This window comes from Camelina sativa, chromosome 7 (genome assembly GCF_030686135.1).
Source record: "Camelina sativa cultivar CO46 ecotype springtype chromosome 7, ASM3068613v1".
Lineage (NCBI taxonomy): Eukaryota > Viridiplantae > Streptophyta > Magnoliopsida > Brassicales > Brassicaceae > Camelina > Camelina sativa.
Genome location: NC_141886.1, coordinates 26,696,667 through 26,713,049, shown reverse-complemented (window position 1 = coordinate 26,713,049; position 16,383 = coordinate 26,696,667). Strand labels below are relative to the sequence as shown.

General features: G+C 35.9%; 3 protein-coding genes across 3 annotated transcripts; 1 reads left to right on the top strand and 2 right to left on the bottom strand.

Annotated features, from left to right (window-relative positions):
* Positions 1-185: 185 nt before the first annotated feature.
* Positions 186-1,236, bottom strand: LOC104702448 (vacuolar iron transporter homolog 2). Its single transcript, XM_010418301.3, has one exon. The coding sequence runs from the start codon at positions 1,104-1,106 to the stop codon at positions 516-518; it is 591 nt and encodes a 196-aa protein (XP_010416603.1). The 5' UTR covers positions 1,107-1,236; the 3' UTR covers positions 186-515.
* A 4,304-nt stretch (positions 1,237-5,540) lies between these two features.
* IGMT5 (O-methyltransferase family protein) lies at positions 5,541-7,138 on the top strand. Its single transcript, XM_010418299.3, has 3 exons — positions 5,541-6,178; positions 6,249-6,621; positions 6,712-7,138. The coding sequence occupies exons 1-3, from the start codon at positions 5,754-5,756 to the stop codon at positions 7,009-7,011; spliced, it is 1,098 nt and encodes a 365-aa protein (XP_010416601.2). The 5' UTR covers positions 5,541-5,753; the 3' UTR covers positions 7,012-7,138.
* On the bottom strand, positions 6,759-16,181 carry LOC104702447 (uncharacterized). Its single transcript, XM_087459332.1, has 2 exons — positions 15,955-16,181; positions 6,759-15,808 (listed from the first exon to the last, which is right to left on the bottom strand). Exons 1-2 carry the CDS (start codon positions 16,100-16,102, stop codon positions 7,143-7,145), a joined length of 8,814 nt encoding a protein of 2,937 aa, XP_087315458.1. The 5' UTR covers positions 16,103-16,181; the 3' UTR covers positions 6,759-7,142.
* Positions 16,182-16,383: the final 202 nt, after the last annotated feature.

Sequence of the window (16,383 nt, the reverse complement as noted above, 5' to 3'; positions counted from 1 at the left end):
TATTGACAAGCAAACTCGGAAACGTTTGTCTTCGATAAAAATAGGGGAGACATAAGATATGATCGAGCATGGAGCAATGGTTGCTTCACGATAACACAAATTTTGATTATAGTTATTCAAATTTAAATTCCTTTAAATCTTGCTAATCATAATTGCATTTGTTGTAAAACGTCTTAAAACAAAAATTTACAGAAACATCCTATATATCATAGATCCGTGAAATAAACAAACCGTCATCGTAATTCGTACACATATTTACGATATCCACCGTAAAACAAACAGGCTTCTCAATATCGTCACCAAATCTTCAAAATTACATCTTTAATAAAATTGAAACATATGACCACTTAATTTTCATAATCTGATTACCTATGAAGATCATTTTAAAGTAGAAGAGTTTAGATTTGTTTAAAACATACAAGTAAGATTCACGAGTTTCGAACTAAAATCCGTTACAGGATTAACAACACTTACCTTTAAAATCTTATATCAAAGATTTTATCACAAACAACAGTTTAGAGTCCATGCAACCCAATAAGCTTAGTCAACCCGAAAGTAACCGCCATAGCTAACCAACCTCCAAACAAAACCCTAGCAGATGACCTAACCGCTGGTGCCTTCCCAAGTGCTGCTCCTAACCACCCGAAAACCATAAGCGCCACCGTAACCGCCACCACAACCGCAATGATCCTCATTTTATACTCCTTCACAAACGCAGCCGCCAAAAGCGGCACGATCGCACCAGCGGAAAACGCAAGTGCTGACGCGGCCGCCGCTTGCATCGGACTAGGAAGCTTCTCTTTCTCTATCCCTCCATTATCTCTCTCCATCTGAGCCAACTCTATGTCGTACTGAGAGTAAACGGAGACAAACTCTCCGATAGCCATACTACAAGCTCCGGCGACCATTCCGGCAAATCCGGATAGAATCATGGCCTTGACGTCATGCTTCACGGCGCCGACTCCCATCATTAAAGACGCGGTGGAGACAAGACCGTCGTTAGCTCCGAGCACGGCGGCGCGTAGCCATTGAGAACGTTTTGAGTAGTCGAAGGTTGTTGATTCTTTCTCTATGTCCATGTTCGTGTTATGACCTAATTGATCCATGTTTTGATGATATCTCTTTGTGGTTTTTTTTGTTTTGTTTTGTTTTGTTGAGTAGAGAATCGAGTAAGTGTGGAGTACACACGCCTAGGCTGAGTTCTATTTATGGAGATTTTGGGGTTTACTTTTTGGTTTGGTGGAGACAATATGTGGAGCATCATCACCACTTATTGTTTGTTTGATTTTTGGTTTATTAATTTGTTAAATACAAAAGAAAAAATAGCAAATCGCACTAAGTTATGGCCAGGTTAATTACATTCAGATACTATTTTACAATCGATATTCGATGTTATAAATCGAGAGTTGGATTTATTTTTCTAATTTTAAGTTTGGCCAATTTCAACGAGTTTATAATTACAAAATGATTATGAACTAATTATGAATCCCCCAAACTTAAGTGGTATGTATGGATACCATCTTATACTTCTTTTGTTTACACTTGTCGCCTTGTCGGCATATATAGACGATAGCTTTGTTTTTAAGTTAACATAAATGATTGTCTTTACCTATATAAAAGACCCAAAATGGATAAAAACAGTTGATAAATAATACGTAAATATCATAAACAATTTGATTTTTCTGATTTAATATGCAGTTATATGTAAAAGGTGAGAATCTGAATATAACATACGATCATATTTATTCGGGTTCCATTTACGTAAACTATCCTATAGTAAGACTATAAGAGCTCGGGAAATTGTACCATACCATACATGCATGTTTAATAAGCAATATGATTAGATAAAAGCTATAGTCATTTTCAATATGAAATCGAAATTGGTACGCTCAGAATAGGGGAAAATAGCATTTTTATACTTTGTTTCTATAAGAAATCGGTTCGAGGATTAAATTGAAAAAGAACAAAACATTTTTAATTACAGATAAAATATAACGAGTAGCCTCAAAAAGAGGTGTTGTATAAACCACATTTTGGTGTGTTTCTCGATATTTTTATATAACTCGAATAAAAATTTCTTAGTGAGGCCAAAAAAGGCAGTTACATATAAGAAGCTGTTCTGTCCTCTTCATAATCAAAGGCATGCATGTCTTCTAGGGAAAAAGAAGAGCAGAACTTATAAAAAGGAAAAGGAAATCTCAACTTGATCCTTTACTATACGCAACCTTTAACCCAATTTTGTTGAGCATATCTATTTCAACTTGATCCATTGCTTACTGATTCTACCTATGCATGATACTATTTTCATGTTTTTAAAAGTAATTTAAAGTAATTTTACTTAGATGAAACCATGACGTAAGTAAAATTTTGCTGATATTTTACATGTTGAGATATATATATATATATATATATATATATATATATATGGTATCTATCTCAACATATAAGTTGAAAAATGTCAACATAGAGATGTTTTTTTTTCTTCCTTTTTACTAAATTATATTTTTTTATAATATTCTAACCACACGAAATTGTGGTATCGTTTTATCAAATCAGTTTTTTTTCTAATCCTGGTTAACATTGTACAATTTTCTTTTCTATTTTACTTTAGTTTTCTTTTAATTTATGTTTATACTTTTTTCCTCGACAAAGAAATGAACCAAAAAAGGAGAAAAGGAAGGGAAGATGAGAGTAGCTAGCTAATCAATCACAATATTCATTTGATTTTAATTTTTAGTAATGTTTGACCCCAAAAAGGTTATCAATGATTTTAGATTTTAGTAGTGATTTGACCAAAAGTTATATCACATTTAAATGGATCTATCTAAACATTTTATTTTTGAAGTACATTTTTGTGTCATCCTCTTTTATCTTTATAGCCAAACAAGTTTCAACTAAATTCTCTACAATCCTTACAACCAAACACAATTATTTCCTTATTTGATAATATTAATTTCCTAAAATATATCTATCTAATTTAAATCAATATGTTAGATTAAAATATAATTCTCTTTTCATTTTTATTTAGTTATTTTAATTATTATTCAATACATAAAATTAATAAAATTTTAGATTTTTTTAACATATAATGTGATTTGAATTTTTATAAACGGATATATATTAAAAATTGTCTTATGATATCTATAACCAAACAAGTATATCCACATATAGAGCTCGGAATACATTTTGGAGTACAATAGGGTGCCATCACTTTTTGCCAACTTCGGGTCGGAGTTTTAACTAAAATTATAACCGATTCAATTATTCGGATCCTCCTTAAGATTGCCGAATATTTTGGGCCGATTTTTAATCCATAACATACTTATTTACATCCAATTAATGCCAATCAATGCCCATTGTATCTTAGGAAATATCTAATTTGCATGCCAAATTTTTAGGACCGAGTTTGACAAAAAAAATGATAACCCAATTTATGTAATCACATCCTCTTAATCACATCCCTATAATATATCAACTAATTCAAGATGAATACATCTTAAGAAATATCTAATTTGCGTTTAATAAACGATTACATATTTGGTAAGATCTTATTAGCTTTAAATGTACACTATTAATCCAATAATATCAATTGAGAATCATAATAAGAATATGTCAGATCATTCATTCCTAAATCATAACTAACAAATCGTAAAATGTATATTCTCAACTTGCGAATCAAGAGTTTCAACAAAACTCTACTTACAACCGTTAACAGTATATATATCAACAAAATAATAGATCCGTGGTACACTACGGGTAAAACTTAATTATGAATATATCACACGAAACACGCGTATACCTTTTGAATAGGGGCTGCTTATTTTGGGAGTTTTGTTTTTCATATGTCGGTGTAGAAACTAGTTTTTTCAACCATATATATATAGTAGAAATGCAGTTAAAATTATATGTCTGATTTGATTTGTTACAACTTATGAGCGTTTCATCAATCAAATTACTTTATATTAAAAAGGGAATCAGATGTTTATTCACACAACATATTCTTAAATCCCCTGAAGACCACAATCCACGATGATCAATTAGATCCGTTTGAAAGTGAAAAACCTAAACAACAAATAGATAGTGAACATGTGAAAGTAGGGTTTCGTGATATATAAATTAACAATTAACAATAAAACATATAATAAAGAAATGGATTGATGAATTGGAAAGCACTGCACAATTATAATGAGATATAATAATGGAAAGAGACTGATAAGTAAAGAAAGAGGAAGAGTGTGGTTGCCACACGAAGAGCACCATCCTTCGCCATCATCACCCACGCATCACCACACTTGTACATACACCACCACTCGATTCATCCTACACTTAATGCAGTCTCTCAATAGTTGAATTAACTATAACAATTTATATAATAATATAATATACTGTATATATATCATCCAATAAGCATGCATACGTACTCGCCTACGTACATGTATACTCACCTTGCCACAACGATTAACATTATAAAAGTTTTGGAATATATTAGACAACTAGCAAGTGTTTCAAACATAGTAGACACACACACACACACACACACATATATATATATATATATATATATATTGAAAAGATAAGATTACACAGTTTCTTGTAACATATGTCATATAGTAAATTAGTAATGTTGTAACATTTCTATCGTAATTTAAAAATTGATTAGACTGTGATAGTATTCAATTTTAATTCGATATTATCCATTGATTTAAAAGCCGTGAATCCTTTATATGTTAGTATTATACTAATATCACTTGATTGCGAGGAAAGGTTTCAACTTTATTTTATCTTTAAAAACCAAATAATAGGAACATGACTTCTGTATGGCTCTAGTGGAGTTTTAAGATTTGACGGTTCATGCTTTCCAGTTGAAGGCTTCGTTAATGACTATGTGTTGTCTCGTTTTGTCTACCATTATACGAAACAAAAAAGATTATATTCTCTTACGTATATTCTCTTCGAATAACCATATAAAACACAAATTAATTTCATGAAAAACATATACTTTTGTTTACAGAAAAAAAATTGACGCTTGGGGTCCCTCACTACTTTGTATAGGCTGAAAAAAGCAGGCCTCAAAAATCATAGCTCTTTCCATTGGGCCCATTTGGTCCAATATTGGGAATAAACTATGGTCTGTTTCTGGTTTGACCTTCATCTTGATCACTCGTTTGTTATTAATCACAGAGATATTTATCCGACTTAATTGTCATTAAAAACAAAAAATTCAGGCAAGTTAACAAAGGACCACCACTCAAAAAAAGATTAAGCTCTTAACAATGTATCAGTGTTTGGATCTATCCCAACCATGCTCCATTTTTTTCCCGTTTCTTCACAGTTTTCCACAATTAGGTCATCTTTAACTATTTCTAACCAGTTCTACTTTTTCGAAAACGAAAAAGTTATTATACTTAAATGACGAATTGTCAATTTTCTCAACCAAAATTCTATAAGAAATTCAACCGATTCCATCAAATGAATGTGTTACTATTTACAGCTACATTTCTTCATATAACTCAGTTGGTAAAGAGAACAAGTGGACAAATATAATATTGATAGTTAAAACATCAATTTAATGAAATTGTGAATTGGTGACTAAAACAAAGCTTGCGTCTTATGCTTGATTGGTATAAGTAAAGACAAAGGTGACAGTAGCACAAATGCATGAGAGAATACAATGTACTAAAACTCCTCTCTTCCTCTGTCGTTTCAGTTTATAACAGTGCCTTGACCGAGAAGAAAGCAAGGTCAGAAACAAAATGGGACACCTAATTCCTCAAATGCCCCAAATCGGTGATGATGATACTGAGCTTGGTTTAGCGGCGGTTAGGCTAGCCAATTGCACAGCCTTACCGATGGTTTTCAAAGCCGCCATCGAGCTCGGTGTCATTGACACTCTCTACGTAGCTGACGTAACTGGATCCGGTTTGTTCCTCACACCTTGTGAGATAGCGTCTCGGCTTCCCACAAAGCCTACTAACCCTGAAGCACCGGCTCTGTTGGACCGTATGCTTCGGTTACTTGCTAGCTACTCCATTGTCAAGTGCCAAGCCGTAGAAGGTGTGAGGGTCTACAAAGCCGAGCCGATTTGTTGCTATTTCTTGAAAGACAATGTTGATCAAGAATTGGGAACACTTGCTTCTCAGTTCATTGTATCACTCGATAGCGTCTTCCTCAATACATGGTAATTAAACTCTTTCAGATTTCTAATATAAGATCCATATACAAATAATCTGGAGATTGTTTTTTTTTAGGGCGCAATTGAAAGATGTGGTGCTAGAAGGAGGAGTTGCATTTGGCCGTGCCAACGGTGGTTTGAAACTCTTTGACTATATAAGCAAAGATGAGAGATTAAGCAAACTCTTTAACCGGACCGGATTCTCTGTGGGGATTTTGAAGAAGTTTTTACAAGTTTATAGAGGTTTTGAAGGAGTTAATGTGTTGGTTGATGTAGGAGGAGGAGTTGGAGACACACTTGGTTTTGTTACTGCAAAGTATCCAAACATTAAAGGAATCAATTTTGATCTAACTTGTGCTTTGTCACAAGCTCCTTCTTATCCTAATGTTGAAAATGTGGCTGGAGACATGTTTGTAAATGTCCCAAGAGGTGATGCTATCCTCTTGAAAGTAAGACAAAACCACAAACCATACTCTGCTCTTATATGTTAATACATTTCTCAAATGTTTTTTTACTTACTTAATCTGTTTTTTTTACAGCGTATACTTCATGATTGGACTGATGAAGACTGTGAGAAGATTCTTAAGAACTGTTGGAAAGTATTACCTGAGAATGGGAAAGTGATAGTTATGGAAATAGTTACTCCGGATGAAGCAGAGAGTGATGATGTGCAGTCCAACATTGCCTTTGACATGGATTTGTTGATGCTTACTCAACTATCTGGAGGGAAAGAGAGGTCCCGAGCCGAGTTTGAAGCTATAGCTACGAATTCAGGGTTTCAGTATTGCAACTTTGTATGCCGTGCATATCATTTATGGGTCATTGAGTTTTCTAAATAAGGCTTTGAAGTTGTAAGCTGATCCTTCTTGTGTTCCATAAAGAGGCTGAACCGTACTATGGTAATGAAAGTTGTATGGATCTTGATTCCATTTAATAAATAAAAAATATGATACTGTATTGTGTGCTTTGGTTAGAACTTGTAACATCTTATTTTTCTCTTGGAACGAATGAAACTAATAACTATGACTATAAGTGACATAAACAATGTTGAACCTCCTACTAACCGGAATCCTAATCTGATTCTTTTTATTTGTCTAATGTTATCATTATCTTCATCTGAATCCGTTACTTGAATTACTTCAGCTTCCCAGTCTTCTTCTTCGTCTTCAAATTCAATTTCTAACTCTTCTTCGTCATCTTCACTTGTTTCCCTATCCACTGGTTCTTGGATCTTGTCTTGTTTCTCATTTCTTCCTGGTTCAGTTGATTCTTCTCTGTCTCTCTCTTGAATCTTTTTCGAGTCTTCAAATTCAGTTTCTTTGCTCTCTTTTTCTCTGCAAGAATGTGTCCTGTCTTCTACCAATTCTTTGATCCTTCCTTGCTCTTTAATTCTCTCGTGTTCATTATCCTTTCTTTTTGTTTCTGTCTTTGACGTTTCTTCATATTTAAGGTTATCTCCTAGTCTTTGTTCCCTGCTCTTGTCTTGTTTCCTCAGTTCATCGTCTTCAGCTTTTGCCAGGACATCCGTAACTATGCTCTTCTTGTCTTCTTCTTCTTCTTTGTTGTTCATTTTCTCTTCAACCAATTCTTTGATGTCATCTCCGTTTTCATGTCCTTCCACCATTTTACTTGATTCTCGTTTTTCAATCTCCTTTAACTTTCTTAACACCTCTGCTTCTGCAATTTCTTTATCTTCCTTAACATCATCTTCATTTCTGAAACAGTTTGTTTCTTTCCCAATCAGTCCCGGATTCTTCTTGTCTTGATCGTGATGGCTTTTTTTCTTATGAGACTCTTGTTTTTGAGTCTTATTTCCTGAGCTATCATCATCTGTCCTCTTTGTCTCTTGGTTCTTGTTCTCTTTTGCTTTACCACTTGTGTCCACAAAGGATTTCTTCTTGTCTTGCTCTTGTTTTTCAGTCTCTCTTATCTTCAAAACTTCTCCCAATACTTCCCCTGCTCTGTTTCCTTCTTTATCATCGTTTGTTTCCTCTTCTGCAATATTTTCGCTCATTGTATCTGACTTTTGTTCGTTATGTTCATGAATCTTCCTTGAGCTATCATGTTCTTCTATCGTCTCTTGTTTCTCAATAACCTCTTCCTCATTTCTCTTTTGTTCATGAGACTCTTGTTTTTCATTTGCTTGAGTCTTATTTCCGGACCTAACATCTTTCCTCTTTGTCTCTTGATTCTTGGTCTCTTTTGATTTACCACGTATGTACTTTTCCACATCTGATAGCTTCTTGTCTGTTTCTTCTTCTTCAATCTGTCTTACCTTTCCAAAGCTATCAGACCTGATTTTAGTCTCCACATCTTCCCATACTTCCCCTGCTCTGTTTCCTTCTTTTGATTCCTTATCATCGCTTGTTCCTTGTTCTGCAAGTTTTTTGCTCATATCTTCTTCCCCATGTCCTTCTAGTTTATCTGAATTTCTTTCTTCCTGTTCGTGAATCGTCCTTGAACTAGCATATTCATCTACTGTCTCTGCTTTCCCAACAACATTCCCCTCCTCTATTTCAACAAGATCTTGATGATTTTTTATTGAGCTATCATCATTAGCTTTCGAATCCACCTGCGATATTCTCTTTGCCTTCTCCTTCTGCTCTCCCTCTCTTACAAAAATTTCTTCTTTTCTCTCCTTCTTAGTCATTAGTTCTTGTTCTGCATATCTCTTTGGCTGATCTGATCCTTTTTCTTCAACATCTTGAGACTCACTTGAAGCCATAGATTTTTCCTTGAGCACTGCATTATATCCTCTCCTTTCATTCATTTCTTCTTCTCTATGTTCCTGTGTTTCTTTTTCCACTGATTCTTGGGTATTGCTACTTTCTTGGATCTCACTTAGTTTCCGGTGTTTCTCTAACTCAAATGACTCTTGTGCTTTAATTTTTTGAACCTTTCTTGAGCTACATTCCTCAGTTGTTCTCTTCATCTCCTCAATTTCTCTCTGTTCCATTCCCTTTTTCTCTTCTCTATGATATTCTGGGATCTTATCATGCTCTAGATTTCGTATAAACTTATATGGTTCTTCTCCTTTAATCTCTTGGTTCTTAGTTCTGCTGTCAGTCTTATCTTGCATCCGCTCTTCTGCAATTTTCTCATTTGCTTCTTTTTCTTTCTCAGGAGCATTTGATTTCTCTCCCATTGTTTTCCTAATCTTCGTCTGTTCCTCTTCCTCACTTGAGTTAACATTGTTGATTTTTGTCTCTAACTCTTGTTCTTCATCTTCATTTACGTGATCTTGGGATTTCACCTTCTTCAGTTGTTGGATTTTTTCTTGTTTCACTGGTCCACTCTTTGACACATGTGACTCCTTTTCCAAAAACTCTTGACCTTTTCTAAGACTATCATCTTCAGTCACCAACTCTACCTCATGACTACTCGTTTCTCTCCTCACTGTTTCTTCAACCTTTCCTTTTTGTTCTTGATTTTTCTTCTCATTTGATTCTTGCACTTTGGTCTCTTGAATCTTTCTCACAATACCATCGTCACTTCTTGACTTGAACCTTTCCTGTGACTCAACAATCTTTCCTTGTTTTCCCTTTTCTGCTCTCTTTCCTTGTCCATCATCTTTGCAATTCTCTATTTTTCCTTCAAGTTCCGGAACATGTGCTTCTAGCTCTTTTGTATCTCGGACATATCTTGACTTGGGAACCTCCTCTTTTGTCTCTTTCACTTTAGGATCACTTATTTCAGGGATCTTGTCTTTTTCCATGTGTTCTTCTGATTCTTCTTCAATCGTTTTAACCGTTCTTGAACTTCCGTTCGCATTGCTTGCCACTACAGCTGCAGCTTCCTCTGCCTTTTCATCTTTCTGATCCCCTGTTACGTCTTCCACAAAATCTAGGACCATGTCTTGTTTCTTGTACATCTCTAGCTCTTCCTTTTCAGTTTCTTGAATCTTTGTCGCAGAACCATCCACGAGATTTTCTTCTTCTTTTTCGCGATCACCTACTTCTTCTTTTAGTACTGCTTCCGACTTGTATAGCTCCTGTTTTTCCGGTTCTGGATCTTTATTCTTCCCTATCTTTTTGTTGATCTCATGTTCAACTTTTGTCTTAGCCTGTGAAACTTTCTGATATCTTTCTTCTTCTTCATGTTCTCCTTCTTCCACTGATTTAGGAATCCTTCTTTGCTTAAAATGTCTCTCACGTTTACCTAAATCCAATTTCACAGTCTCTTGGCTTCTTCTCAAGACATCATCTCCATCTTTTTTCTTGACTTTTCCTCTGTGATCATTTAATTCCGCTTCCACTACTAACTCATGGATCCTGTCTTCTTCCCCATGTCTCTTCTGTTTACCCAATTGCGGATCTTCTTCATCTTCTCGAACCTTTCTCAAGCTTCCATTTATAGTTTTTTCCCTTCTCTCCACAATCTCATTCTTCTCCATTGCTCTAGTTTTGTCTTTTTCCTCTGTTTCTTGCATTTTGTCTTGTGCCATAGATCTCTGCAATTCATCTTCATCCTGTTTTTCAGTCTCTTGAACCCTCTTTGAGCTATCTTCCTCAGTTTTACGTTCTGAATTGACAATAATCTTTTCTTGTTTATCATCAATATGGTCATCTACACCAGTGTGTTTATCTTTAAGATCAGCTGATTCCTCTTTAACCAAATTTTTTCTCTTTTCTCGCTCCTCTTGTGTCCAATCTTCATATGATTCTCTCCCTAGCTCAGCAATGTTCTCCACTTTTTCTTCTTCTACCAAATGAGGAATATTGCTTTGCTCACCGTGTCTCTCAAATTCATCTAAATCTTCTTGGCTTCTTAAGATATCATTCTCATCTTGTTTCTTGGCTTTTTCTCTGTAATCACTTGTTCCCATTTCCACTAGTTCATGGGTCTTGTCATCTATTTCTCTCTTATAAGGTTTACTCGATTCTTGATCTTCATCATCTCGAACCTTTTTCAAGCTACCATCTTTAGTTTTTGTCCTCTTCTCCTCCACTGCTATATTTTTCTTTTTTTCCTCTGAATTTCGCATCTTTGGTCCATGATATTTCTTCTGCTGCTCAGTCTCTTCAACCTTTTTTGAGCTCTCTCTTTCAGTTTCCAGTTCCGCCTTGGCCGTTGCCTTTTCTTCTTGTTCTTCTTCTTTATGGTCATTGAGTCTCGCTTCCACCACTTCTTGAATTTTGTATGGTTTCTCCTGCCTCTCTAGCTTGTCAGGTTGTTCTTTATTAATCTCTGGAACATCTACAAAATTGTCATCCTCTCTTATTGTCAAAGGCTCTACCATATTCTTATCCTCTTGACAACTTGGTTCCTCTGCCCCATTTATCCGGGTCTTATCACGTTCTTTGTGTATCTTTGGTTCATGCAACTCCTGTGCTTTGCCACCGTCAACCTTTCTCAAGCTATCACATTCAGCTTCTATCTCTGACTCTGCGATTTTTTTCTCGTCTTCTTCTTCTTCATGATCACCAATTTTCTCTTCTACCAATTCTTGAATCTTGCTTGCATGTTCCCTTTCCGGCCCATACGACTCATGTTCTTTAACACCTTGAACCTTTCTTACAACATCATCATCGGTTTTGGTCTTTGATTCTCCACTGCCCTCTTCTTCTCTACAATCCTTGATTTCCTCTTCCACCGGTTCTTGAGTCTTTTCTCCATCTTCAACATTGTCTTGCTCCAATTGGCTGTTCAAGTTAACCAATTCTTGTTCTATCTTTTCAGGTCTGTCATACTTCTTCTCTTCACTTCGACAAACTTCTCTGTTGTTGTGGAGTTCTGAATCTGTTTTTGCAGTCTCTTGGCCTTTTCTCGAGCTATCCCTGATTCCTTTCTCTTCTTCTGTTATTTTCATATCATCAACATCTCCGCGTCCACTTACTTCACCTACTATGAGTTTCTGGAATTGTTTTCCATACCTATCTTCTTCATGCAATTGTTGTCCGTCAATCTCTTGAACTTTTTTAGACTTATTATTCTCAACTTTTGTATCCAACACTGCAACGATTCCTTTGCCTCCATCACTCACTTTTTCTTCCAGTGCTAATTCTTGAATCATGTCTTTTTCTTCTTGCCCCTTCATTGCATCTGAATCTTGTTGTTCAACATCTCGAAATTTGCTTGAAATATCATCATCATCAACACAAAATTCTGTTTTCTTCTCTGCAATTTCGTCTTTATCCTTGGCTTTCCCATTTTTTGAAAAATTAGTCTTCTCTTCAGCCAGTTCTTGGATCTTTTCTTGTTCCCTGATTATTTTTGGTCTATTTGAATCTTGCTCTCTTGTTTCTGTTTCTGCAATTTCATTTCTTTTGTTTTTCACCAGTTCTTGCGTCTTGCTTTCTTTCTCAGATCTTGCTGGTTCATTCAACTCTTGTTTTATCTCTTGAAGTTTTCTTGCGCCAGCATCATTAGTCTTTTTTCCTGTCTCCTTAATTTTCTTTAAGTACTCTTCTGGCTGATTCTTTGTTTCCTCTTGAGAAAGCTCTGGGATCTTGTGTTTTCCCTCACTTATCTCCTGAACTGGTTTCAAAATATCATTCCCTACATATGTCTCTGCCTTTGTTTCTTTTTCTGCAATTTTCTTCTCTTTCCCTTCATCATTTGTTTTGCTTTTCACTAGCTCTCGTATTTTGCTTTCTTTCTCGGATCTTGCTGGTTCATTCAACTCTTGTTTTCTAATAATCTCTTGAACCTTTCTTGTGCCAGGATCATTAGTCTCCGTAAATTTCTCTTTGTATTCCTCTGGCTGATTCTTTGTGTCATCCTGGAACTTGTTTTGAATCTTGTGTTTTCCCTCACTTCTCTCTGCTACTGGTTTTGGATTAATATTCCCAATATTTGTCTCTTCCTCTAGAGTTTTCTCTTCAACCAACTCTTTGATCTTTTCTTGTTTTTCCTGTCGCTTTTGTCCATGAAATTGTTGTTCTTCAATCTCTTGAAGCTCTTTTAAGCTGATGTCTTCAGTTTGTCTTCCGCACTCAGCAATTTCCTCTTCATCTTGTTGCTTCTCAAACAGTGCATGTATCTTGTCTACCTCATCTGCTTCTAGTTTATTAGATTCAAAATCATCGTCAGTTTCTGAAACGTTTGGTTCGAATCCTTGGCCCATTTTTTCATCAACTTCTTCTTTGACATCCTCATTATTTATCTCCATCTTTACACTTTTCTTCTTCACCTTTCTTGCTTTTCTTTCATCACCTGTTTTCTCTAACGTTTCCACCTTTTGTAATTCTTTAATCTCTTGAACTGGTTTTGGAATATCATTCCCAATATTAGTCTTTGCCTCTAGAGTTTGCTCTTCCACCAATTCTCTGATCTTTTCTTGCTTTTTCTGTCGCTTTGGTCCCTGAAATTGTTGTTCTCCAATCTCTTGAAGCTTTCTTGAGCTGATGTCTTCACTTTGTGTTCCAACCTTATGATTTCCCTCTTCATCCTCTGTCTTCTCAACCAGTTTCTGTATCTTGTCTACCTCATCTGAATCTAGTTTTTCAGATTCAAACTCCTCAAATTTTGTCGCAGTTTCTGCAATGTTTGGTGCAAATCCTCCGCCCATTTTTGCATCAACTTCTTCTTTGGCTTCCCCAGTTTTTATCTCCATCTTTATACTTTTTTTCTCCTCCTTTCCTTTATCACTTGTCTTCGCCTGGACTGGTTTTGGAATATCATTCCCTGTATTTGGCTCTGCTTTTGGTGTTTTCTCTTCCACCAATTCTTTTATCATTTCTTGTTTGTCTTGTCGCTTCTGTCCCTTAGACTGTTGTTCTTCATTCTCTTGAAGCTTTAAGCTGATGTCTTTACTCTTTCCTCTCAGATTAGCATTTTCCTCGTCATCTTCTTTCTTCTCAACCAGTTCATGTATCTTGTGTACCTCATCTGCTTTTAGTTTATCAGATTCAAACTCATCAGCTTTTGTCTCAGTTTCTCCAATGTCATTTTCTGCAACTACTTGTGTTCTATCAATGTTTGGTCTGAATCCTTCTCCCATTTTCCCATCAACCTCTTCTTTTGCATCCCTATTTTTTATGTCCATCTTTGCAGTTTTATTCCTCTCGTCACCACTTGTTTCCCCTTCCGATTTCTTGCTTTCTTCATTGTGTATCTCTGGTTCTTCAATCTCTTGAACCTTTCTCAAGCCAACATCATCATCGTCAATCTTTTCCTTTTCCATTTCTCTACTTTTAGTTACATGAGGTTTTTGTTCTCCAACCTGATCTTCAAAAGCTCTGCATCCAAAATCATTACTATTAGTCTCTGCTTGTGAATCTTGCTGCTCCACTACTCGTTCTTGTTCCTCATGTCTTGTCTGTTCATGAGATTCTCGTTCTTGAATATCTGGGAGCTTTCTCAAGCTACTGTCCTCATTCTCTTTATTTGAATCAGCAACGATTTTTTCTTCTTCTTGTTCCTCAATCTGGTTAATCTTGTCCAAATTATCATCTTCAGTTTCTTCTATATCCTTTTGTTCCTCTCCCAAAACTTGACTCTCTCTTTCTCCAAATTCTTCTTCTCTCAGAATCTCAGTCTCAGAGTGTTGGCTATTTTCTTGTTCCTCATGTCTTGTCTGCGCATGAGAATCTCTTCCTTCAAAATCTGTAGGATTTGTTAAGCTAATGTCTTCACTTTGTGCTCCAACCTCAGCGTTTTCCTCTTGCTTGTACTTCTTCTCAACCAACTTTTCTGTCTTGTCTAGCTCCTCATCTGATTCAAGATCTTCAGTATTCATCGCAGTATCTGCAAAGTTTGATGCGAATAGTTCGCCCATTTTTGCATCACTTTTTACTTTGGAGTCTCCCCTTTTTATCTCCTTCTTTACAGTTTTCTTCTTATCCTCCTCTCCTTTTACTTGTACGATATCTTTAATCTTGCGTTTGTCATTGCGTCTCTCCGGCTCTTCTTTAATCCCTTGATCCTTGCTCAAGCCATCACCGTCGCCGTCAGTCGTTTTCTTTTCTTTTGCTCCACTTTTACTTGTTCTATCCAGCTGCTCATGATCAGGTTCTTGTTCTTCAATCTCTTCAAATGCTGTGGATCCAAAATCATCACTATTACTCTCTGCTTCGTCGACCCGTTTCTGTTTTTTATCTTGCTCGTTATGTCTTCTCTGCTCATGTCCTTCAATGTCTGGAGGCTTTCTTAAGCTACTGTCCTCATTACTCTCAGCCAATTGTTTTTCGTCTTCTATACGTTCCAGAATCTTGTCTTGTTCATCAATCTGGTGATTCTTCTCTAAGTAATCATCCCCAGTTTCATCTTCTTCCTTTTGTTCCTCTCCCAAAACTTGGCTCTCGTTTTCTCCAAACCCTTCCTCTCTCTGAATCTCTGTCTCAAATTTCTCAGAGTGTGCATCAGACTCTTCCCATACTGTACTCTGCTCTTCAACTTCTCCCTTGTCCACTCTTTCTTCTTCTTCCTCCTCAATATTAAATCCAGAAATCCCCTTTACTCTTTTCGGCATAGTGATCGTAAGAGTGGCATCATCATCATCAAACCTAGCTTTAATCTCGTCTAAAACCACAGTATCAGGAATCCTAAAAACTTTCTTAAAAACCCTAAATTCAACTTCTTTCCTCCACGCCATCCATCTAATCATAACCATTTCTTCCACAGGCTTCCTCCCTTCTATAGTAATCCGATCCCCTTCTTTGTTTATATCTATTTCAATTCCTTCCTTTTTGAATCCTGCCCCCAAAATTATTTTGAATCTCAACAATCATTAGAACACTAAACCCTAAATCAATTCCATCGAAAAATTAAAAGTCTTTCGAGCACGTAAGCAAAAACAAAGAGACAACAGAATTCAAAAGAAGTGATATTTAGTATTTGACCTTTGATGTGAATGATGATGATGAACCTTGAATCGGTTTCTCGAGAAAGAACCAGAGGACCAAACGGGTCTTTGGAGAAGCGGAAATCAACCGAAGACGATACATCCTCTCTCGTTCTCGTGACCTTAAATCCCAATTCGAGCTCCATTGTTTAACTTCTTTCTCTCTGTTCTCGAGTGTTTTTTTTACGTGAGTTCTAAGGTTTTGATTTGTCTGATGGCTCCGATGTTCCCCACTAAAAGAGTAAAGGGCTAAGATATTCGTTACTTCCTCTTTAGGACTTGAAGATGGTCAAATAGTCAACGCCTTTCCTCTTTTGTTGCCTTGAAATAGAAGTAACCAATTCATCATATTACTTCACCTTAATTAAAAGTCTTGCAATATCGTTTTTGGTCTACAAGCAAAGCATATACTACTTAATTTGAACAG

What these genes read in the sequence shown, in the direction of transcription:
- LOC104702448 (XM_010418301.3), bottom strand. Translation starts at nt 1,106, where the DNA reads ATGGATCAATTAGGTCATAACACGAACATGGACATAGAGAAAGAATCA.
- IGMT5 (XM_010418299.3), top strand. Translation starts at nt 5,754, where the DNA reads ATGGGACACCTAATTCCTCAAATGCCCCAAATCGGTGATGATGATACT. An exon ending in AGCGTCTTCCTCAATACATG is followed by an intron (nt 6,179 to 6,248) that starts GTAATTAAACTC and finishes GTTTTTTTTTAG; the next exon opens with GGCGCAATTGAAAGATGTGG. An exon ending in GTGATGCTATCCTCTTGAAA is followed by an intron (nt 6,622 to 6,711) that starts GTAAGACAAAAC and finishes TTTTTTTTACAG; the next exon opens with CGTATACTTCATGATTGGAC.
- LOC104702447 (XM_087459332.1), bottom strand. Translation starts at nt 16,102, where the DNA reads ATGGAGCTCGAATTGGGATTTAAGGTCACGAGAACGAGAGAGGATGTA. An exon ending in CATCATCATTCACATCAAAG is followed by an intron (nt 15,809 to 15,954) that starts GTCAAATACTAA and finishes TTTTGGGGGCAG; the next exon opens with GATTCAAAAAGGAAGGAATT.